Source organism: Littorina saxatilis, linkage group LG7 (assembly GCF_037325665.1).
Source record: "Littorina saxatilis isolate snail1 linkage group LG7, US_GU_Lsax_2.0, whole genome shotgun sequence".
In the NCBI taxonomy this organism is placed as follows: Eukaryota; Metazoa; Mollusca; class Gastropoda; order Littorinimorpha; family Littorinidae; genus Littorina; species Littorina saxatilis.
This window is the reverse complement of record NC_090251.1, coordinates 40649906-40674905: the sequence shown is the minus strand read 5'-3', so window position 1 is coordinate 40674905 and position 25000 is coordinate 40649906. Positions and strand designations below refer to the sequence as shown.

The 25000-nt window shown below is 41.5% G+C and overlaps 1 protein-coding gene across 6 annotated transcripts in view; it reads left to right on the top strand.

Annotated features, from left to right (window-relative positions):
* LOC138971469 (ankyrin repeat and SAM domain-containing protein 1A-like) overlaps window positions 1-25000 on the top strand; it is a 120679-nt gene that overhangs the window by 12003 nt on the left and 83676 nt on the right. For 3 of the 6 annotated variants that reach the window (XM_070344204.1, XM_070344206.1, XM_070344200.1), the window contains exons 3-15: window positions 2731-2899; window positions 6110-6184; window positions 6642-6863; window positions 12465-12540; window positions 13865-13966; window positions 14540-14711; window positions 15151-15171; window positions 18125-18237; window positions 19727-19803; window positions 20251-20656; window positions 20901-21097; window positions 22152-22329; window positions 22674-22928. In XM_070344204.1, coding sequence (XP_070200305.1) covers window positions 2731-2899; window positions 6110-6184; window positions 6642-6863; window positions 12465-12540; window positions 13865-13966; window positions 14540-14711; window positions 15151-15171; window positions 18125-18237; window positions 19727-19803; window positions 20251-20656; window positions 20901-21097; window positions 22152-22329; window positions 22674-22928 — 2063 coding nt within the window. The remainder of the gene's footprint in view (window positions 1-2730; window positions 2900-6109; window positions 6185-6641; window positions 6864-12464; window positions 12541-13864; window positions 13967-14539; window positions 14712-15150; window positions 15172-18124; window positions 18238-19726; window positions 19804-20250; window positions 20657-20900; window positions 21098-22151; window positions 22330-22673; window positions 22929-25000) is intronic. The other 3 variants (XM_070344203.1, XM_070344201.1, XM_070344205.1) reach the window with 3 other exon arrangements.

Below are 25000 nucleotides of genomic sequence, written 5' to 3'. Positions count from 1 at the left end.
GTCAACTAGTTGATTAGGTTTGGATGCTTTTGAGACCCTGAGGGTGTTCATATCAGCCCCCCCCCCCCCCCTGCTCTACCCCTTCTTCCATGTACTCTGTTCCTCTGCTACCTCCACCCCCACCCACTGACACCAATATCTCCGCTTGCTGTTGCCCTAACGCTGATACTTGAATGTTGTTAGACGTAGAGTCATTTCGCCCCTGATTAAGTTAGGATGCTTTGAGTTGAGAGCTTGAAGATGTTTACGAAAAAAAAGCCTCCCCATTATTACTCCTCCCACTTCCACTATATCCACCCCCCCCACACACACACACACACGCGCACTCATGCTGTAACACCATATGTTCTGGTCATTTCTGATATGAGGCCTGAGCTGATTTTGGGAAATTAGGTTTTGGATGGTCTTGAGAGTGCGAAAATATTGTATGGGGCCTGAGAGAGAGAGAGAGAGAGAGAGAGAGAGAGGGGGAGGGGGAGGGGGAGGGGGAGGGGGGGGGGGCTTCTCAAGATGGATACAGTTTTTTTTCTGTTTTGTTTTGAAAACACTTCAGGTACAGTACAGTTGAAAACAAGTGGCGTAAGGCGAAATTACTACATTTAGTCAAGCTGTGGAACTCACAGAATGAAACTGAACGCACTGCATTTTTTCACAATGACCGTAGTCCGCCGCTTGTGCATAACGGAGTGAAACTGACGAGCCTGTTCAGCGCGGTAGTGGTTTCACTGTGCTTTTCTGTACCTCTCTTCGTTTTAACTTTCTGAGCGTGTTTTTAATCCAAACATCCTATCTATATGTTTTTGGAATCAGGAACCGACAAGGAATTAGATGAAATTGTTTTTAAATCGATTTCGGAAATTTAATTTTGATCATAATTTTTATATTCTTAATTTTCACAGCTTGTTTTTAATCCAAATATAACATATTTATATGTTTTTGAAATCAGGAAATGATGTAGAATAAGATGAACGTAAATTTGGATCGTTTTATTTAAAAAAAAAAATATTACAATTTTCAGATTTTTAATGACCAAAGTCATTAATTAATTTTTAAGCCACCAAGCTGAAATGCAATACGAAAAAAAGAAAAAAACTTCCGGGGATATCATTCCCAGGAACTCTCATGTCAAATTTCATAAAGATCGGTCCAGTAGTTTGGTCTGAATCGCTCTACACACACGCACAGACAGACAGACACACACACACACACACACACACAAACACACACACACACACACACACACACACACACACACACACACACACACACACACACACACACACACACACACACACACACACACACACACACACACACACACACGCACAGACAGACACACACACACACACACACACACACACATACAACACGACCCTCGTCTCAATTCCCCCTCTATGTTAAAACATTAGTCAAAACTTGACTAAATGTAAAAAGTAGCAATAGTTGTCGATCTGAGAGGCGTAGCTGGTCTTGTGAGAGTAGCAACTACTTGATCAACTTTCTTGTGCTGAGAACGGGTTTTGTCACAAAACCGGAAAATGAAGTCAATTAGAAGTGCTGCTACTTGGCCAAAGATCACTGCAAGAGACTGTAAGACAGTGCATCCACTGTGCCCACTGAAAATGCAGTTTGCAAAGGTGCCCTTCAGTCAGCAGTTCTGTGGCCATATTGTTTTATAGTCTGTACAGTGGAATCTCCCTCAAAATAATTGTGAACAAATCAGGTCTTATAATTGGAAGTAAGTTTACAAAAGTTATTAACAGAAAATCTGAAACAACTAGGGCTCCACTGTAAATATATACACTGCTGGTAATATAATAGTGTTGGAAATAACTTTGCTAGGTTCAGCTAGATTCTAAACAGTTCTTAAATATGCAAACTTTTTAGCTGACTGCCTGTTGATGACACTGTATCTAACAAGGATAGAAATGATATGCGTCATCACTATCGCAAGAGCTAACTGTTAGTCTTCCTTTTCTTTCATCAGGGATAATAAACTTAATTACCCAAAAACAGGAAACCAGGGCAAGACTCTTACATAGGGATTAATGGCCTCTGCAGGATAGCCCAATTTGTAATCTTCTCATCTGTTATGACTAGATAAAGTGTCCCTGTTTCTTTTTTCTTCCTGGATGCAAAACAGGAATATTATCTGAAGTTTTATTATCAACCCTGGAGTTGAAATATAACCTAATTTGGATCTGACGAAACTCTAACAATATGTGGGCTCGTCATGGCTGGAGAGCTTTTGTGCATAAGCCCTACTTACATAAGCAAACATACAAAATCTTGAAATCTTTATAGTTTAGAACTATTAAGTGTACTACACGTTTGTTACAGAAAATGATACAGTGGAGCCTCTTGTTTAAGACCTCCAAAAATGTGAGAAAATCAGGTCTTAAAATGGAGGAAGTCTTAAATTGGGGGGTCTTAAAAGGGGGGTTCCACTGTAACACAATGGACGAATTCCAAAAATAACTCTGTCGGGTTTGTATGGGTTATGAAAGATTGGGTACCCTTGGTTTTACTGGGACAAACATTGGAGTTTTAGATACTGCCAGAAGCGTGGGTGACTGCAAGATTAGACCTAAACATATACATGTACACATTTGGGCAATCGGTTGTTGTTCGCTCACTGCTAGGAGGAACCAACCCAAATTCCCCAGCAGTGGGGTATAAAGTATACATGTATAAAAAAAATGAAATGAATCAATCTTTCACATTATGCAGGACGTGTTGCAGAGAGCTGGTACAGGCACTTCTGGCCGCCAAAGCGTCGGTGACAGAGGTGGACAGCAAGGGCTGCACTCCCCTGCATCTTGCCGCTTGGAATGGTCACGTGGACATCTGCGAAACACTGCTGCACCACGCCTCTGACAAGTCCATTGTAAATGTACAGGTAGGCAGCTCAGAGTGTTGTATGCAAGAAGGCATCTGTTTCCTAGCTTGTGGAGTTTTAAGACCCCCCAAAACTGAGACAATCAGGAGGTCTTAAAATGGAGGTACAGTTACCGAGGTTATGAACAGAAAATCTTCTTCTTCTTCTGCGTTCATGGGCTGAAACTCCCACGTACACTCGTGTTTTTTGCACGAGTGGAATTTTACGTGTATGACTGTTTTTTACCCCGCCATTTAGGCAGCCATACGCCGTTTTCGGAGGAAGCATGCTGGGTATTTTCGTGTTTCTATAATCCACCGAACTCTGACATGGATTACAGGATCTTTTTCGTGCACACTTGGTCTTGTGCTTGCGTGTACACATGGGGGGTGTTCGGACACCGAGGAGAATCTGCACACAAAGTTGACTCTGAGAAATAAATCTCTCGCCGAACGTGGGGACGAACTCACGCTGACAGCGGCCAACTGGATACAAATCCAGCGCACTACCGACTGAGCTACATCCCCGCCCCGAACAGAAAATCTGAAAAAGAAAAGAAAAACTACCAACAAAAAAGCATTTGCATGAAAAAGTTAAAAGGTGTGTGTTAAAATCTAATTTTGAAAAAGGAGGGTTGTGTATGCCCGACATTAAAATTATGCAGCAATCGTTTCTGCTGGAATGGATAAGAAAGCTGCATACGGCTACTGTTACGGAAAAATGGTCATTCATTCCAATAGCGCAGTTTTCTCAACTGGGTAGAGACCTGACTTGTTTTCAAGCCAAAGTAAAATGGAAGCAATTTAAAAAAGAACATGTTAATTTATCCCCTTTTTGGGAGGAGGCCCTAAAAGTCTGGACAGAGAATAACACCCACACAGAAATAGATAACCCACTGTTGGTAACAGTCTGGAATAATAAAAACATTATGTATCGAAATAATGTGTTATTTTTTAAGAAATGGACTAAATGTGGGATCGCATTAGTTAGTGATATATGTGTTAATAACAGGCTGTTATCCCTAGAACAGATTAAAGTAAAAGTTGGTACTTATCCTTCACTGATGTTAGAGTATAACGTGGTAAAGACTGCTGTTACCTCGTTTATGAAAAGATATCCGGCGAATATGCTCATGCAATCCAATGAAAACAATGTTCTGCTTTTCGACCATAAAGAGTTATTTACAGCACGTTCTTATAGATTACATTTAATAAGTAAAACTGAACACAACCCTTGTCTGAATTTCTGGATGCATAAGTTTAATATAGAAATAACTAAATGGCATTGGCTCATCGTAAGGAATGTATCTAAAGAATCAAGACTGAGAGAATTGCACTGGAAGATACTGCATAACATATATCCGACTAATATTTTGCTTTGTAAAATGGGAATTAGAATGAATAACAAATGCTCATTCTGTCCAGATAAGATTGATTTTGTGGAACATTTCTTTTATGAATGTTCTGCTATACATCCAATTTGGGAAAGAATTACCAATAAGGTATTTCAGCAGTATAATGTTAATATAAAAATTGATGTTCAAACAGCACTGTTAGGATACATGAAAACACCTGGTATGTCAAACAATTTAGTAAATTATATCAATGTACTTATTATTGTGGCAAAAATGTGTGTGGGAAAATTCAAATACGGGAAACCAATAGAAATTGTGTGCATGTTTAATTCAGAGTTAGATTTGCGACACATATATAATCTGAGAATAATGGTAATTGTAAAATATTTTAATACTATTGTCCATTATTGGTATTTGTCCATGATAGAGGTGAAAAGATTAGGGCAAAAAAAGTAAATTTTAAGTGTTTTTTTTTTTTTTTTTTTTTTTTTTTTTTTTTTTTTTTTCAACCAGCTATTTAGGCTGTTGATTTAAAAATGTAAAGAAAAAAAAAAGGAATCAGCGTTTAAAAAAAAAAAAAAAAAGAAAGAAAAGAAAAAGCAAAGTCCAAAAAAGGAGGAGGTCTTAAATGTGTGTGTGTGTGGGGGGGGGGGGGGGGGGAAGAGGTGTCTTAGAAGGGGGGTGCCACTGTATAATTGTTGCTGATCAAGTGTTGTTGGCATGCTAGAAAGGGAAATTAGCTGTCTTTGCTGTACGTCTTCTCAAGCACATTGTCTGCTCATCTATGTTTGTTTGTTTTTTTATGTTTTTTTTTATGTGGATAATAAACAAATTGGAATAGTAATAAGAATGATAGATGGAGATGGTTGGTATGGCAACCTTCCATAGTATTTAAAACTGACATACAAATCGCCGCCCGGAAGTACAAGTGCCGTATGTCTAAAAACCCAATTTTACAGGAGACCCCCCAAAAAAGATTATTATTTTCAGTCTCATTTGCCCAACATTTGTTGATTTTTCTTACTGATCATCCTTAGGAGTCGGTAAGTTGCCCTGTCATAGTTTTTTTTCGAAAAATTACTATTTTATGCATTTTGAAGAGAATGTTGATTTTTTTGGTCAAAAAGTCGGAAATAATACTGCTGTAAGTCAACTTCGGTCATTGTATTGAGAAATAGGCATAAATACAACTGAGGTAAGTCGACATACGTCATTTGTATCCAGACTGAGAGGAACCTCTTTACCAGAAATCAGAAGTTACGGCAATTGTATTGCAGGTTTTAGTAATAGAAGTGTGTTATTAAATCAGCACTAAGCACTTTACATTGTTTTACCAAGAAGAAATTTACAATCATCGTATGTGAGGAACGAAAGCCCATTTCTAGCAGTGTTTTTGTCAAAATCCGCAATACAAAAGCTGTAAGTCGACATACAACACTTGTATTTGCGGCAAATGTGAATAAATAACAATACAGTTGACGTAACTCAAATTACGGTATTTGTATTCCCGCAAGATACTCATTAACTTGACTTACACTGTAGTTACAGTGAAAGTATTTTGGGAATAGCTCTCCTATTTTTACAAGGAAGTGTTTAAGACTTTGCGAGGTTATGCCCCTTGGCTTGGCGATATGGCATGCCAAAAATCTCAGAAATGCAAAATTTGTAGTTACGGCACTTGTATTTCCGGGCGGCGAAGTATGGATGGAATGATACTCCTGGGCAGACTTTTGATGTGACTTGCACAGCGCTTGGCGTAAGTTGTGGGGACATTTTCTACAAGCATTGGTTTACAAGAACCAGATATGATCAGTATTGTGAATCTGGAAAATATCCGAAGCCTATAAAGTATAAACATAATGTGTTCTTTGTTACAGACAAATGAAGGGGAGACACCTCTTCACTTTGCAGCCCAGCATGGTCACCTTGATGTTGTCTCCCTTCTTCTTCAGGTACTTTTGGCTGATTGAGTAAATAGTTAGACAACCAGGGGTGTCAAGAGCTTTCAGGAATACAAGCATTTATTTACCTGGTGTATTCTTGCCTGTTATCTGGTAAGAGACTCATTGTGGAAGAGAACTGTTACAAGTATTTGGATACTTTAAACAGGTCAAAACATGAATTATAAAATGTACTGGGAGCAGTTTGGTTTGGAGGCAAATATGTATATATTTTTTCCCTAAAACTCCCGGGGACAAACCAGAGCTTGGTTATACATGTAATTAGACCCCAACAAATCTTTTATAATTATTTCTTTATTTTGAAAACAAAAACAAATTCTGTACCCGCCAATACAAGGATAACACACAAAATATGTCAAATTCACGCCTATGGAGGCTTTTCAAATATTAATGATTTAAAGAATACATTTCAATAGCAAACTTGACATAATTTGGTCTCCTCATTCAGAACAAAGCTGATCCCACCTATCGTACACTTGCCGAGCGGTCTGCGCTGGACCTGGCTGCCCAGTACGGCAAGACTGGCGTGGTTCGAACCCTGGTCACAGGGCGTCATGAACTCCTTACCCACGTTGCTGGACAACCATCTCCACTTCACCTCGCTGCTTTCAACGGGCATCTTCCAATCGTGAGCTTCCTCCTCGACTCGGGCTTCCCTGTAAATACTAGGGTAAGGATTATGTATGTGTTTTGTGTTTGTGTGTGTGTGTGTGTGTGTGTGTGTGTGTGTGTGTGTGTGTGTGTGTGTGTGTGTGTGTGTGTACAGGGTTCGTTGAGATCGCTGGAGTTGAGAATTTTGAACACGCTAATGTACTATTTTGTGTGTGTGTAGATGTACTTTTCCCACGCTTTTCTGTTCAAATATTACGGCTTAGGTCTAACCCTTTTTTTGAGTCACTTGAGAAAAAGTGACTCTATGTAATCGGTCAGTGTTAGTCTGTCCGGCCGGCCGTCTGGCCGGCCGTCCGGCCGGCCGTCCGTAGACACCACCTTAATGTTGGACTTTTCTCGGAAACTATCAAAGCGATCGGGCTCATATTTTGTTTAGTCGTGACCTCCAATGACCTCTACACTTTAACGATGGTTTCGTTGACCTTTGACCTTTTTCAAGGTCACAGGTCAGCGTCAAAGGAAAAATTAGACATTTTATATCTTTGACAAAGTTCATCGGATGTGATTGAAACTTTGTAGGATTATTCTTTACATCAAAGTATTTACATCTGTAGCCTTTTACGAACGTTATCAGAAAAACAAGGGAGATAACTAGCCTTTTCTGTTCGGCAACACACAACTTAACGTTGGGCTTTTCTCGGAAACTATAAAAGTGACCGGGCTCAAATTTTATGTGAACGTGACTCATTGTGTTGTGAATAGCAATTTCTTCCTGTCCATCTGATGCCTCATATAATATTCAGAACTGCGAAAGTGACTCGATCGAGCGTTTGCTCTTCTTGTTTTGCTTTGGTCAAATTTCTGTGCTAGTATGTTACAATTGAATATTGTTATACATTGGTAGATGGATTCTGCTTTAACAAATTTATACTATGTGCACCGAGCAGCACGCATTATAGGATGTCAGAAATAGTTTTCTCTCTGTCCTGCTGACTTCTGCTACCTTTGCTGCTCTCTTTGTTTGTTTTCAGGATGTCATTTCAGCTTATAGTACATGTGGCAGCATTTTAATTTTGATCTTTCTCTTGATATATGGCCTAGAGTGACAACCTTCATATTCTTGCATACTTTTAAATATTAGAACAATATATATAATGTGATTTCTGGTTTCATTTGTCCAATTTCCATAACATGTACTGCATGTAGGTGTTTTCAGTATGCCTGTTTTATATATATAATCTTGCATGATTTTAGGTGTAACTCCTTGTTTGAAGTTTTTGAACTCTATTAAGTGCCAGTTTTTGACTCACATGCGTAGCAAAAGTGAGTCTATGTACTCACCCGAGTCGTCCGTCCGTCCGTCCGTCCGTCCGGACGTCCGGACGTCCGTCCGTCCGTCCGGAAAACTTTAACGTTGGATATTTCTTGGACACTATTCAGTCTATCAGTACCAAATTTGGCAAGATGGTGTATGATGACAAGGCCCCAAAAAACATACATAGCATCTTGACCTTGCTTCAAGGTCAAGGTCGCAGGGGCCATAAATGTTGCCTAAAAAACAGCTATTTTTCACATTTTTCCCATTTTCTCTGAAGTTTTTGAGATTGAATACCTCACCTATATATGATATATAGGGCAAAGTAAGCCCCATCTTTTGATACCAGTTTGGTTTACCTTGCTTCAAGGTCAAGGTCACAGGAGCTCTTCAAAGTTGGATTGTATACATATTTTGAAGTGACCTTGACCCTGAACTATGGAAGATAACTGTTTCAAACTTAAAAATTATGTGGGGCACATGTTATGCTTTCATCATGAGACACATTTGGTCACATATGATCAAGGTCAAGGTCACTTTGACCCTTATGAAATGTGACCAAAATAAGGTAGTGAACCACTAAAAGTGACCATATCTCATGGTAGAAAGAGCCAATAAGCACCATTGTACTTCCTATGTCTTGAATTAACAACTTTGTGTTGCATGACCTTGGATGACCTTGACCTTGGGTCAAGGTCACATGTATTTTGGTAGGAAAAATGTGTAAAGCATGTGAGTCGTATGGGCTTTGCCCTTCTTGTTATATTTACTTATTCAGTTTGTCTGGATGTGTGCTTGTGTTTTTTAAAATTTAATTTGGGGAACATTTCTTTTACTTTGTCTGGTTTTGAAGTTTTTGAAGATGTTTTGTGGTCATGTTTGTTGTTGTCCCGTTGTGTTTGTTGGATGTAAAACTGTCTATAAAGGGAAGGTCTGAAGGAAATTACCTCTGTCTTTGTGTAGGGGAGGGAGAACTTCCTGGGTTGAAAAATGTTATTGATACTTGAGCAAGTTTTCAGTGCAGAAATAAATAAGAGTTTGAGTGGGGTCTTTTTGTTGTTGCAACTGAGTGTTCTGTTACTGTAGCAGTTTACTGAGAATGTATAGTTTGTTTCTTTGCCTCATGGGATAAACTCGGTGACCAGATACTTTAATAGCCCCTGTGCAAGTTTTCAGTGCAGAAAAAAATAAAGAGTTTAAGTGCAGGGTTTAACCTGGAAGAAAAAGGCAATGGGACATTTGTCCCCCTCAACCAAATTCCGATGGGACATAGTCGAAGGCAAGACACGACAAAGAGGCCTGTACGCGTTTTGACTAAAGATGCAAAATGGTGCAATATGGTGCCATCTGAGAATTAGCCGCTATATCGTGTTATCTCTGTATGTGTGTGTGTGTGTGTGTGTGTGTGTGTGTGTGTGTGTGTGTGTGTGTGTGTGTGTGTGTGTGTGTGTGATCCGATGTAAAGTGTACATCTGGTGGCGCAGTGGTACGTAATCTCAATGCGCCCTTTGACGCACTGACGGAAATTGTGATGGGACATTTTCAGATTTAATGCGCCAATGGTGCAGGGCGTACTTGTAAATGAAACCCTGTGAGTGGGGTCTTTTTGTTGTTGCAACAGTGTTCTGTAGCAGTTTACTGAGGATTTGTAGTGGTTTTTTTGCCTCATGGGATAAACTCGGTGACCAGATACTTTCATTGCCCCCTTACTTCTACGTTTGATTCGTTAGGTTTTGGTTACCTGTAGGAGCCGGTGAGTAAATGAGTGATTGGGAGCGGTCTCACCAAGTAGTGTCTCTTTAAGCCTACGCAGAGCTGTCAGTTCTTTTCACCCTGAGTGCGTCTTGCATGCTGTGCACCATTGTGTTTTTGAGTTGATTTTAGATGACATTTTGTTTGTTGTGTTGATTCTTAGAGTGTTTGCTTTTCAGTTGAGCTTTAGACTTTTTTCTTAATTTCTCTGCACTAATTGACTTTTTGTGGTTTGCTGTTTTGAAACAAGATTTAGTCAAAGGCCAGAATAAACAGACTTTGCCCTAGGAAGCAAGAAGCAAATGTTGAAATGCTGAAAAAGATTTTGCTTCAGAAAACAAATGTACAGCACGTACAGAAGCTGAAGGGATAGAACCGATTTTGCTAAATAAAGAAAAAGCAAAAGCAAACAGCAATTAACCCCTTCACTGCCCACCCCGTATGTAATACGTGGTCATTTTCGGTTTGTCCCCCATAACCGTATCTCATACGTGGGATTTGTGTCAACAACATTTCAGGACATTTCTGAAAACTAAATGGGAGGTAACCACTGTCCAAGTACTTGTAGGGGTTCTAAACACATTTCTTTCCCATAGACCGTTCGGATAATGCTGTTATACTGTGGCAGTGAAGGGGTTAAAGATGCTGAAATGCTGAAAAGCGCAAAAGCTGCCAAAGAGTTAAAAAATGTGTTTAGCAGTACATGTACCATACAGGTAGATTAATATTAAAATGGCTTGTATTTGTTGTTGATACTATGCGTGCAAAACAGTATCCAAGTTTACATGATAAGAAATATGGTATCATTTTAGACAAAGCTTCTTGAGCAGGTCTGCAGCCGAGGTTTATGTCATCTCGTGTATTATAGTCACTGTTAGAAGTTCTCATACCTCAATAGTTTTCTGTTTCTGTCAATAGACAATTTTTCTGTCTGAACCAGCTGGCAGAATGCACATGGTCTGTTGACAAAGTACACAGAGTTACGCATGCTTTTATTTTGTGTTTTCTGTGAGTTTGTGTTTTAATTGCTTTTTATTAGAGATCTGTCAGTATTTGAGAAGATTGAATTTCTGGTGCTTTTCGAACTTGAAGGGTTTTCGTGTTTTTAAAGCTTTTTTGTTGTTGTTTTTCTTTCCATTGTTATTTAATCTTTAAGTCAAATTGTTTCAGTTTTGATCTTTGGTTATTCTCAGTGTCTCATCAAGTTTTCAGGGTTGAGGTTTAATTGCTCTGATTTATATTTGCAATGTTACTTGGTGTCTCCCAGTTTCAAGTCTGAGAGAGAGAGAGAGAGAGAGAGAGAGATAGAGAAGAGGAGAAGAGGAGAAGAGAAGAGGGAGGGGAGAGGAGAGGAGAGGAGAGGAGAGGAGAGGAGAGGAGAGAGAGAGAGAGAGAGAGAGAGAGAGAGAGAGAGAAAGTATTAGACACTCAAGTCTTTGCAAAAGCCAGGATATCTGTTTCCTTGAGTTAAATCTGCACCCAACTTGAACACTCTTGCATGTAAACCACCTGCACATTCTTACGATCTTGAAAGTTTGGTCCATTAATCAAGTAGTTATACAAGTAGATATAAAAGCAAAATTCATCAGGTTATTGTATTTATCAAAAGCAATCTTTTGACTGCTTATAGAATCAGAATCTCGGACACCATGAGATTATACCTCAAAAGAACAAGTGTGCACACCGAATAGTTTTTGTGAAGCCCGTTTAGCTAATGACTTCATACTGCGAGCCATATAGTAGTAGACACTGCATGCTAATGCATTAGTGAATGACCAAATTATTTTATAATTATATGAGTTTGTTTCAGTAGTGAGTTAAGTATTGAAAACATAATTTATTGTGCTGCATGTGTTTTGATGTGTTGTTGTTTGCAACAGATTTGCAGATTTTGTGCTTATTAATCCTTGACAGCACAAAGGTATAGCTGTTGATGATGCATGCACTGAATTGAGCACAAAGAGGCCTGTTCAACTGTGCTGTGAAGTCAAGCAGAGGGGTCATGATTTTAAACCCCAAACCCAGCTCTATCCCAAAGACTACCCCCCAACCTCGGCCCCCCACCCTCCATCTCATCCCAAATTCTCCTGCAACCCTTTGGTTGCTCTCTCTTTCTCCCTGTCGCTCACACACACACACACACACACACACACACACACACACACACACACACACACACACACACACACACACACACACACACACACACACACACACATAAACACACACACACAAATACACACACACACACATACATACACACACAAATACAGAGATAACACGATATAGCGGCTAATTCTCAGATGGCACCATATTGCACCATTTTGCATCTTTAGTCAAAACGCGTACAGGCCTCTTTGTCGTGTCTTGCCTTCGACTATGTCCCATCGGAATTTGGTTGAGGGGGACAAATGTCCCATTGCCTTTTTCTCCCAGGTTAAACCCTGCACACACACACACACACCCAGACACCTTGAATTCTCTTGCATTGCCTGAAAGAGCAGACACCAGATGCTTGTGATTGTGACAACACCCCAGAACAGTAGGTGCATGTGTTGGTGTGTGACGTGTGACTAACCTGTGGTGTTGCAGACTGACAATGGCACAGCACTGCATGAGGCTGCAACCTCCTGCAAACTGGACGTCATCAAACTGCTGCTAGACAGAGGTAATGCACTGCTAGACAGAGGTAAAGCATTGCTGAACATGGCAAAGCATTGCATGGTGGCTATGTCATGGTAAAACACTGCTTATAGACAGAGGTAGGTAATGCACTGTTAGACAGAGGTAAAGCATTGCTGAACATGGCAAAGCATTGCATGGTGGCTATGTCATGGTAAAACACTGCTAGACAGAGGTAATGCACTGTTAGACAGAGGTAAAGCATTGCTGAACATGGCAAAGCATTGCAAGGTGGCTATGTCATGGTAAAACACTGCTTATAGACAGAGGTAGGTAATGCACTGTTAGACAGAGGTAAAGCATTGCTGAACATGGCAAAGCATTGCAAGGTGGCTATGTCATGGTAAAACACTGCTAGACAGAGTTAAAGCAAAATGAATGTCTTGCTGCACATCTGAGATGTGGGTACAAGCGAAAACGTTTGCCTATAGTACCGGTGTACTTCGGAAAATGTACAAATCTTTAATATAACAAAATGTGTGTGCATGTTAACAAATGGCATGCGATTGCAGACTTGCAGTGTTCTTGTATTGTATGGGGAGATTTATATATCGCTTGACGTTCTCTAAGCGCTTTACATATTAATTTCTGCCGTGTGAGATGGAATTTTTTACACAATATATCACGCATTCACATCGGCCAGCAAACCTCAAGCCTATTAGGGCGAGCATTCACCTTTCACGGCCTTTATTCCAAGTCACACGGTATTTTGGTGGACATTTTTATCTATGCCTATACAATTTTGCCAGGAAAGACCCTTTTGTCAATCGTGGGATCTTTGACGTGCACACCCCCAATGTAGTGTACACGAAGGGACCTCGGTTTTTCGTCTCATCCGAAAGACTAGCTAGCACTTGAACCCACCACCTAGGTTAGGAAAGGGGGGAGAAAATTGCTAACGCCCTGACCCAGGGTCGAACTCGCAACCTCTCGCTTCCGAGGCAAGTGCGTTTACCACTCGGCCACCCAGACAATTCAAATGATTAGAATTTCATTAGACTACATAACTGCAGCAAGTGTGTGTGTGGTGTAATGATAATAAGTAAAATGGTTTTACTGGTGTAACTGGAATAAACCCCCTTTGTTAAATGAAAGCATCTAGTTTTAGTATGGGTTTCTATTTCCCTTGTCAGCATGATCACTGTATGAGGTTTATTTATTGTTATCCAATGGTGTTAATTATCCTAATATACATGGAAACAGGAGAAGGATTTATACTGTAAGACCTATCTTATAACCTGATTTATACTGTAAGACCTATTTTATTTATATTTGCTGTCATACTGAACTTTTCTGTCTGTGCATTGCAGGGGTTGACGTCTGGGCAAAAGCGAAAAATGACATGACGGCTGAAGACATTCTGAAGTCGATCCACTCCAAGCTGACACACGAAGCATTACAGATAATCAGTGGTTGGTGTATTTCTGTTTTGAGTAGCAGCACTTAACAGGAATGCAGATTAGGTGGTGGTGTTTGTGTGCAGTCCTTGAGAAAAGCAAATGAGATAAACATTATGTTTGTTGTAAAGTTTGAATTTGAGTAAAAATACAAAACAAACCAACAAAAAATCTATTTTATTTGAGATCTTACGATTTCTTTGTCCATACTTTTTCCCTGTGGTAGAATGCTCTGTATGGACCAGGATGAAAATGTGATACATCAGACTTGTGAACTGCCTGAATAAACAACAAAACTTATTGTTTTAAACATAGACTCACCTTTTTTATACATATCATTGTTTTAAGTACATAGTTATTTTGTTTGCAGGATTCATTCCTCTGTGTTCGATGAGCAGATAACTTGAGTAACTTTGCTGTATTATGTGTGAATATACCACTTTTCCTCACAGGCAAGGTCAGCTTGTCCTTACCACATGAACGTAGCATGACATTAATTTAAATACCTCTCAGCTTTGAAACGAAAAATACTTCACAAAGAGCTCAGCAAGATCTACTTTAAAAGTCACCCATATCTGTCTTTCCAAGGTCACGTAAACAGCCAAAGGACACCAGATTCTGACGGAGAGAGGGACGTCAATGGCATTCCAGGTCCAGGCAACTCTGTACCAGGGGAGGCTACTCCCCCAGGAGGGCGTCGACCTATCCCCAAACCTCGCTCCGTGTACGGGGACACCTTGGAAAAGAGAAAAGTCGACAGGTGAGGATTTTAAAGAAGCTGTAAATTAGACTTTACTCATATGAAAGCTGTGTCTAAGATTTTCTGGCATTATACTTTTTCGCCACAGTTGACAATTGCTAGTGAGGGTTAAAACAAATTGTGTGGTCGTTTGATGGATATTTTCTTCACTGATGTATTAGTTCCATTAAGGCCATCTGTCAACACACGGATCTCTTTGTGGTGCCAAGAAGTATGCACACTGTGCGTCATCTTATTTGATCTCATGGTTTTCTGGAGATGGTAACAAGAATGCAATAAAATCAGGTGAGCATACAGCATATTAAAGAAATAGAAATAAGGGAAAGCACAAGCAGGCAACACAAGTTGCATGGTCGAAGAAAGTGATCATTTTCAGTTGCAAGTCAGTAAATAGTAAATACATAGTTTGAAAATAAAGTGCCTGGTATAATGTTTACAGACGTCGCTCAGCTTATCGGAGGTAAACCTAACACCTGTGTTCTTCCTCCTCCTCTTCTCTTGATGTAGTCACAACCGACTGTATTCTATTGTTCTGTTATGAGTAAACCTTAGTTCGGTGTCTTTCCCTTGTTCTGAATAAGCTGAATGTTCTACGATACTACATGAATGCGGCTTTCTTTTTTTTTTCTTTTTTTTTTCTCACTTATTTATTTTTTACAAAGACAACACAAGCAAACAATGAGGACATTATGAACGTACTGCCTGCTTAATAATAATACAGTCAAAGAAAAAAACAAAACAAAAAAACAAAACAAACAAAGACAAATATATACACAAATCATCACATCTCTGCGTACTACCTAACCAACTTTTCATATGAGGACCATAATTCTACAAATTTGGTAATGTTACCAGCAATGAAACTGGAACATGCGGCTTTCTGATTGTTCATGGTATCAGAAGATCTATGGAATATCAGCTTGAGCTAGCTCTGCAAAGAGGGCTGTTGTTCACGGAACTGAAATCCCCTGTTTAGTTAGTTAGTTAGCTGTTGCTTTTCGGGTCCAGCGGACCATAATAGGCCAAATCAGGACCCCCCTGTTTAGTGTTTTCTCAAGTTTAAAACAAAATCTTACGTATTACTTTCTGTGTGTCACTCTCATCCACCTACCCTAAAAGTTTGTTGATTAGCCTTTGACCTTTTTTGGAAACCATAACCCTCAACTCTGCTTTGAATACAACATTTGTGTTAGGTAGTCTCCCTTGCCGATTGTTCTTGCTGTTGTATGAGAAGGACAACTGTTGTCAACTTACCGATTGAGTTGTATCATTTTCAGTAATTATCTCCCATTCCTTTTTGTTGTTGCCTTATTACACAAACAGCTGACTGTTAGCATTACCACTGTTGTAGCATAATTGTTTTGTATATTAGCTAGGAACACTCTTGCGTTTAAGACATGTGGTACCACCGGCCCCCGTAGCGCAGTGGTTAGCGCATCGGGCTGTGGGCCGGGAGGTCGTGGGTTCGAATCCCATCAGGGTCATGTGGGTTTTTCGGGCTACGGTCGGCTCCTACCCAGAGTGGAAGTGCTATGGTTCCTATGGGAAGGCTGGAATCACACAGCCGAGTGTCATTCACTTAACGAATGCGACTTTGAGGGTGCTCAGGTTCTGTTAACCTGACCAACACCGCAGGTGCGGCAGTTCTCGGGCCTGGTTGACACCAGGATATATTATGACAGTAATTAAGCGTAGAGTGCTGCCCTGTCACGTAGTCTCAAACCAAATTGGAAATCCATAGCATCATCATTATAATCATCCTCATCTCATTAATCATCCAAAATTATAAATTGTCCTTGCTCTTGTGGCCCTTCATGCCCGGAGTTCTCATGGTGACCTTGGTCTCAGTGTTCCTGTTCCATCCTTCCCTGAATAGTACTTCTGCTGTCAGTCTTCAACGTGTGACGTTCTGGGGGGTCGACGGAGGGACGTGGTGGCGGTCTGCTCTCTGGAGGGGGACCCTCACTCAGTCTGGCTCCGCGACTTAGCAGTCAATGTCGTTAGTAGGGGGCATAGTAGGTAGTGGGCTGCGTCCGTTAGCTCGGGACAGACCCACTTCTGAACACCGTCGAAGTGACTCAGCAGAAGTGCAGTGTCATCTTCCGAGGGTAGCCTACCGCAACGACCCGACATCCCTCCCTGGAGCGTCTGTAAAATCGACAAGTCTGGCAGCGGAACGAAATTCAGATGTGGATGGAGCAGCGAGTGCAGGGACGGGGCGGCGTGAGAGAACACCGGGACAAGGGAACAGGTGTAAGGAAAAAAAACAAAACATGTGGTACCACAGTTTGCTTTATCCCCGTTGAGTGTTCCATATTTAGAATTTCTTCCCGAACCTATGAACATGGTTGCAATGTTGGTAACCATCATGTCAGCTTAAATGACAACAGCTTTCTGGTTTCTGTTTTTGTTCATGTTAGATCAATAATTTTTGGACTGAGAGACAGAGGAAAGTCCACCAAAAAAACCCACAAAAACAATACAAACAAAACAAAAACGAAAAGGAATTAAGAAGAAAAAACCCCACTAAACAGATGAAAACAAAGATTGATAAGAGGAAGCTAAACGTTGATGACATCTGGACTGTTGGCATTGTTTGCGTTCTTGTGCCCTTGAAAATGTTATTTCCTCTCAAGTGCTTCATGGATTATGAATGAGTCTTCGAATAATTGTTCTTTAGTGCAACTTTCAGTATACATACATGTACTATTCTTTGCTCCAAATCATTTCCTCCTTTTGACATTGTGTTTCTGTTTCCGTGTACTCTCTTGATTTCTATCATATATTTACCACAGAGTATGAGAACTTTTCATTTGGCTTGTTTTCTGTGGCCTTCATATCTCAAACCTTTTGTGAGACTTAGGTCTCTGGTTAACGGCATGATTTCTTCTGTAAATCAAAGTGCACAGGTGAATTTTTTGAGTGAAATATTTTGTATGGTAGTTGCGTTTCTACCTGTTCTGTGTTTAAAATTACCAGTGATGGCTGTATCGCCAATCATTTCTGAAGAACTATTTTTGATACAAAGCTCTTTTGAATTATCACTTCTGCTACTGGCGCAGTTAATGTTACATGCCATTATGATATTCCAATTGATCTGTGGTCTGATGTAACTAACTACTATAGTAAGTGTTGTTCTGAATAATGTTTTGTTACTGAGACGATTTGTTATTGTCGGAAGTCTATGATAATTTCATTAAGCATGACTGATTGCTTGCCATTTTATGCTTTTCTTCTTCTTCTTCTTTGTTCATGGGCTGAAACTCCCATGTTTACTCATGTTTTAGCACAAGTATGTATGACTGTTTTTACCCTGCCATTTAGGCAGCCATACGCCACTTTCGGGGGAGTTTCATGCATTTAATTTTGGGAGAACCAAGTTGCTACATTGCCTGATTGTTTCTGCTTTTCAGTAGCCAGTCGTGTCCAACAGAGCCGCAGTCACCTCCCCCTCCCATTCCTCCCCGTATCTCTCTGCGTCTGATCGACACGCCTCACAGAAGTTCCACGCCGGTCACCGATACAGGTAGGTGGAACTTAAGTTGGGATTTGCTTTACAGTTCTGTTACATGGTTATTACATTTTCACTGGTTCAGATTTGTTGTACAGTGGAACCCCCTTTTAAGACCTTAAAAAATCTGAGAAAATCAGGTCTTAAATATGAGGGAGTCTTAAAATGGGGGTCATTTTACAGAGGAAAAGAACAAAAAGTCTTTGAAAACAGGGTCTTAAAAGGGAGGAAGTTTTAAATTGGGGGGGGGGGGGGGGCTTAAAAGGGGGGGTTCCACTGTTCTCACCACTTGTATGAAAACCTGTTTTGAAGACTTGATGATATTTTAATGGCATGTACAGTCCTTCCAGTCAAAATGATTTGGGTCACCATCTCAGATATGCCCAGTTTCTTTTTACATGGGATAAGATGGGATTTTTCAATGACTTAATTTCAAAGATTGACAATAGGGTCTGTTCAAGAAAAATAATTCGTAGAAAAAATCCAGGCTGTCATGTTCATACAGTTCTTTCTTTCTTTCTTTATTTGGTGTTTAACGTCGTTTTCAACCACGAAGGTTATATCGCGACGGGGAAAGGGGGGAGATGGATAGGGCCACTTGTCAATTGTTTCTTGTTCACAAAAGCACTAATCAAAAATTTGCTCCAGGGGCTTGCAACGTAGTACAATGTATTACCTTACTGGGAGAATGCCAGTTTCCAGTACAAAGGACTTAACATTTCTTACATACTGCTTGACTAAACTCTTTACAAACATTGACTATATTCTATACAAGAAACACTTACCAAGGGTAAAAAGAGAAACAGAATCCGTTAGTCGCCTCTTACGACATGCTGGGGAGCATCGGGTAAATTCTTCCCCCTAACCCGCGGGGGGAGTTCGTACAGTGGAACTCCCATTTTTAGATCCTCAGACGGGGCGGGGATGTAGCTCAGTCGGCAGCGCGTTGGATTTGTATCCAGTTGGCCGCTGTCAGCGTGAGTTCGTCCCCACGTTCGGCGAGAGATTTATTTCTCAGAGTCAACTTTGTGTGCAGACTCTCCTCGGTGTCCGAACAGCCCCGTGTGTACACGCAAGCACAAGACCAAGTGCGCACGAAAAAGATCCTGTAATCCATGTCAGAGTTCGGTGGGTTATAGAAACACGAAAATACCCAGCATGCTTCCTCCGAAAACGGCGTATGGCTGCCTAAATGGCGGGGTAAAAAACGGTCATACACGTAAAATTCCACTCGTGCAAAAAACACACGAGTGTACGTGGGAGTTTCAGCCCACGAACGCAGAAGAAGAAGATCCTCAGATTTAAGACCTTTTTAGGCTGAAACAAATCTGACAAAATCTGGTCTCAAAAAGGATGGAGTCTTAAATAGGAGGAACTAAACGGGTTATTCAGAGAATGTATGAAAAAGCAAGACCTTCAAAGGGTCCACTGTTATGAATATTTTAGATATGTGATGACAGAAATTGCATGCTTTGTCTTACCTGCTTTTGATGATATATTTCAGGTCAAAGTATTTTGATGGCAGAATTGAGTCAAGCACATTCAAAGTCACGCGATGCAAGCCCCATGTCAGGCAGTCGGGTAAACAGCTTTTTACATTTTGGTAATGCATGCATTTGTGTGTGCAGCTGAGTGTGAGTTGTTGTGTGTGCAAAGGTTTTCAGGCTGAACAAAGTTGGTATAAAGGATGACAAGGTCATTCATGAAACAGGTATAGCCAAGGATTGTCTCCGCAGGCTACTAGGGATGATGGGAACCAATCAAATTTCTGTATTCTATGTGTTTAGATCTACAAATACCTGGTATGAATTGTGCAGTTAGTAGTCAGATCTACCAGTTTGTGTTTCCATTAACAACATTAACTTTTTATGCAAATGTTGCTTAAGAAGTGAGTTAATAGTCTTACTACAACTTGCCATGGTGACTCAGTAAGCAGTGTCTGAGGAAAGTATGCTCCATTCTGGTAGATTTCACAAGTTTATAAGCTGGCCAGCGCCATCACTGTGTGTGTGTTCTTGTTTTTTGCAGGAGCAGCCCAAGAAACCGCCAAGAAAGACGCCAAGCATGCGCAAACAAGAGACCTCTCAGAGCACCATCGACAGTACTTCCAGCAGCGAAACCTTGCAGTCCTCTTATGAAAAACCCCTCCCTCCCCCACCCTGTGATATGGACTCTTCCCGCATGGATTATGTTAATGTAGATCTGGACAAGATGAGCTCGGCTTTTCCTGCAGACAATTCTTCAGACACGTCAGCCACAGAGGCGGTACAGACTGTGATAAAGCGAGCCAAAGACAGAGGAGAGGGAGAGAGGAAGGAGGGGAGTGAGGGGGCGAGTGCAGGGGGAGAGGAAGGGGGAGAGGCAGGAGGTGGGGATGTCATGTCGACATCCACGAAGAGAGAGTCTTTGTATGCCAACGTGGCTATGATCGCAGGTAAAATTTACGCACTTGCTTTCTTCTTTTTCATTTTACTCTCTCCTTTTTAAGACCCTGTTTTCTCAGATTTTCTGTTCATTACCTCTGTAAGTTTACCCCCATTTAAAGACTCCCTCCTTTTTAAGACCTGATTTGTTCAAATTCTTTAATGTCTTAAAAGGGGGGTTCCACCGTATTAAATTGATGTTTTTTGTTTTAAATCGCCATGCTGAACTGTAATGTTGCGCTGTACTCTGCCCAGAAGAAGAGGCAAAGATCGCCAAACCTCAGAGCCTGGAACTGGAAGGCGGAAAGAAAAGGGAGAGCACTGGTGCTGTCACAGATGAGAACGGACAGCCCGTGTCGCCCAGCAGCTACGCCCAGCCCCCCACCCCTGACTGTCCGCCCCCTTCCCCCAGCACTGCGCTACAGGGCATACAGCAAAAGATCAATCCACAGGTATGAGAAATTCCAAAACAGATAGATTGTTGACGTTCAAAAATCCAGAATCAACAAGAGGCGAAGCCTTCAAGGCTCACGTAAGAAATCGACAAACAGTAACACAAACTCAATCACTCCGTCACACATACACACACACACACACACACACACAGTAAGCATAGGTGACACTGTGCAAGAAAGCGAGACACTAGATCTAGATCTGTCTGTCTGCATGTAGCCTGTAACTTACAGGGACACGACTGCCAACTAGTCTCGGCCCGCTCAAAATAACAATGACCGAGACTTTCAGTAATTCCTTCGCGTGACGTCTAACCCTCTTACGCCATAATGTGACGTCTTCAAATGTTAAAGTTTCTATCACACACACACACACACACGCACAGACAGACAGAGTTTACCATCGCATAGGCTACATTTACGTGAGCCAAAAACCAGTAAAGGTTAGTTTTTTGAATGTTTACATTTTGACGAAACGAGATATTTACTAATGTTTTGTCAAAAGTAAAATGTTCCAATAAGTAGCCTTTGTTGTGTTTTGACATGGGTAAGAGAGTGATATTTGGACCAGAATGTATTTCAGCAGAGAGAATTTCTTGATTTTGTCACGTTTTAGTTAAACCATGTGTTCAGTGTGTGGTAGGTATACATGCGTTTGCGTATGAGAGTGTAGGTAAGTATTTGTGAGTGTGTACACATCTGATTGTTGTAGAGAAAAGTGTGTTGTGCAATGTTCTTATTTTCTCATTAAATTGCTGTTTATAGTGGGTCAAGTTATTGACAAAACTTAGCCCTCTGTGTATGAAAAGTGTTGAAATGCTGTGGGTTGCTCTGGAGTAATAATGAGAGAGTACAGCCAGTATCTTCCAAAACTAAGCACAGAATTAATTCCATAATGCTCAAGCTATTCATGCTGATGTGCGGCATCAGTGACTAAACTCTGTTGGTAAGCTTGTAGGGTTGATACTCACACTGAAACAATCACAGATGAAATGAGGACTTTGAGCCCCCAAAATATCGTTAAGCTACAATTTTCCATCTTTGTCTCTCTCAGGACAAACGTAAATCCAAAGACATGGAAACCATCACAGAGACAACTCTGCTGCAAGCTGCTTCCTCAACAACTGAACCTGGTGCAGAGGAAAAGAAAGATACCGAGAAAACAACACAGGAGGCATCCACTGGGGGCAGCCCTCGGCTCTCAGGGCATGGAGAGCAGCGCTTATCTCAAGGTTTGTCACGCACACACACACACACAGACATACACACACACATACACACGCACGCACGCACGCACGCATGCACACACACACACACACAGACACACACACACACACACACACACACACACACACACACACATACACACACACACACACACACACACACACACACACACACACACACACACACACACACACGCATGCATGCACGCAAGATATGCAGCTCAATGTTATTATTGTCTCTTTTTAAATTGCGTCCTGTTTTTATTGTATCATGCGAAATTCTCATTCAAGATTATAAGGTATTCTGTGTCTAATTAGACTTTAATCTCTCTCCCATTTCTCATCCTTAGGGTTAGAGCCGGTTCAAGAAGAGAAACCAGGCAACAATAATAGCACCACAAGCACCACCACCGCAACCAGCACCACCACAGCCGCAGCCACCACCACCACCAACACCACCAACAACAACAGCAGCTGCAGCGTGATGACGATGAGCGATGGAGGGATGCATAGCACGGTGGAAGTGGAGGGGGAGGTGGTGGAGATGAGGAGATCTGTCAGTAGCGGGGACAACCCTATCGACTGGGACTCGAACGTCTTTGCTGGTAAGTTTGGTGTGTGTTTTTGTGTGTGTGTCCGTGTCTGTGTGTGTGTGTGGTTTAAGTTTGCTTGTCAGTGTGTGTGTGTGTGTGTGTGTGTGTGTGTGTGTGTGTGTGTGTGTGTGTGTGTCTTTGTCTGTACACAGTGCATGTTTTTGTGTGGAAGGGTGGGCTGGTGTTTGTGTCTATGTTTGTGTAAATATGTGTCTGTCCGTGTTTGTGTAATGAGCGCTTCTGGGGTGATGACGCGAGACAACTCCTGTGATCTTGCCGCGAGGTGGCGCCAGTTACCAGCCGAAAGAAAGAAGGGGCATAACCTCGCCAGAACCGACCATTGTCTGTTTACCGTATAAAATGCACGACTTACCACAAAGCGATATGCTATTTGGGACCAATGCAAGGTTTTTTCTCCTTTCTCGTGTGATCTTGCTGCGAGGTGGCGCCAGTTACCAGCCCAAAAAAAGAGGGGGCATAACCTCACCAGAACCGCCCATTGTGATGTGTGCAGTTGTGTGTGATTGCAATTCATTATGTCAGGTCATGAATGGGTCCATCTCTCTGTCCTGTTCTGTTGATCAGAAATCTATGTTTGTGTGAACGTACAGTGTAACCCCTTTTTAAGACCTCCACAAATCTGAGAAAATCAGGACTCAAAATGCACGTAAATTTGCAGCAGTTCTGGACAGAAAATCTGAAAAACCAAGGGTTTTTTTTCTTCTTCTTCTGCGTTCGTGGGTTGAAACTCCCACGTACACTCGTGGTTTTTTTTGCACGAGTGGAATTTTACGTGTATGACCATTTTTTACCCCGCCATTTAGGCAGCCATACACCGTTTTCGGAGGAAGCATGCTGGGTATTTTCGTGTTTCTATAACCCACCGAACTCTGACATGGATTACAGGATCTTTTTCGTGCGCACTTGGTCTTGTGCTTGCGTGTACACACGGGGGTGTTCGGACACCGAGGAGAGTCTGCACACAAAGTTGACTCTGAGAAATAAATCTCTCGCCGAACGTGGGGACGAACTCACGCTGACAGCGGCCAACTGGATACAAATCCAGCGCGCTACCGACTGAGCTACATCCCCGCCCCAAAACCAAGGTTTGAAAAGGGGTAAGATCTTGGATTGAGGAGTCTTAAAGGGGGGGGGGGGGGTTCCACTGTATGGTATTTGCCTCTGTCTGTCTCTCAGTCTTGTTTGTTATTTAATGTCATGCCTTACGAAAAGGAACTGTTGAAAGCTTGTTTGCACGTCTGCTAACGGGGTTTTGTTTGCTCCTCTGCCACTTGACGTGGTCATTCATAACCGTAAGGTACCGTTGGATTTAGGAGAAAGAATTTGTTGTTGACCACAAAACAAGCCCATACAAACAAAAGCAACCCCCTACTGTAAGGTTGTGTGTGTGTGTGTGTGTGTGTGTGTGTGTGTGTGTGTGTGTGTGTGTGTGTGTGTGTGTGTGTGTGTGTGTGTGTGTGTGTGTGTGTGCATTGTACTGGTAGATGAGTTTTGTGTGATGAGGGGGTAGAAACTGAAGCTGTAGTAGAATGAGATCAGGTTTGCTTCTAAGGCAAAGAGAGGGGGATGTTGTGATTGATAGATAAGCGGTTTTTGCTTTCCACCAAGGCTTCTCCACAATATCAAGTAACAATGCTGTCTCCCTAATTGACAGGTACAGGCCAGCCTTTCTGTCCTGCCGGGATAAAACAAAAGCTGAAGCTAAATCATTGTGCGAAACCAGCCCCCCCCCCCCCTCTCTCGCTATCTCTCTCTCTCTCTCTCTCTCTCTCTCGCTATCTCTCTCTCTTTTTCTCTCTCTCTCTCTCTCTCTCTCTCTCTCTCTCTCTCGCTCTCTCTCTCTCTCTCTCTCTCGCTCTCTCTCTCTCGCTCGCTTAAAACGATTTTAGCATGCATTTACTGGTTATTACACAGACTTGCTTTTAGAAAAGCCGTGCAGTAGACGTGTTGATGCCTTTTTCAGTGTTGAAGTAATGAGCCTCGCGCAAGGAGCACAAGAAAAAGCAGGGTGGTGTTATTTTAGTTTGTTGTGTCACACTGATGTATAAACCAGTTTGCCTCTT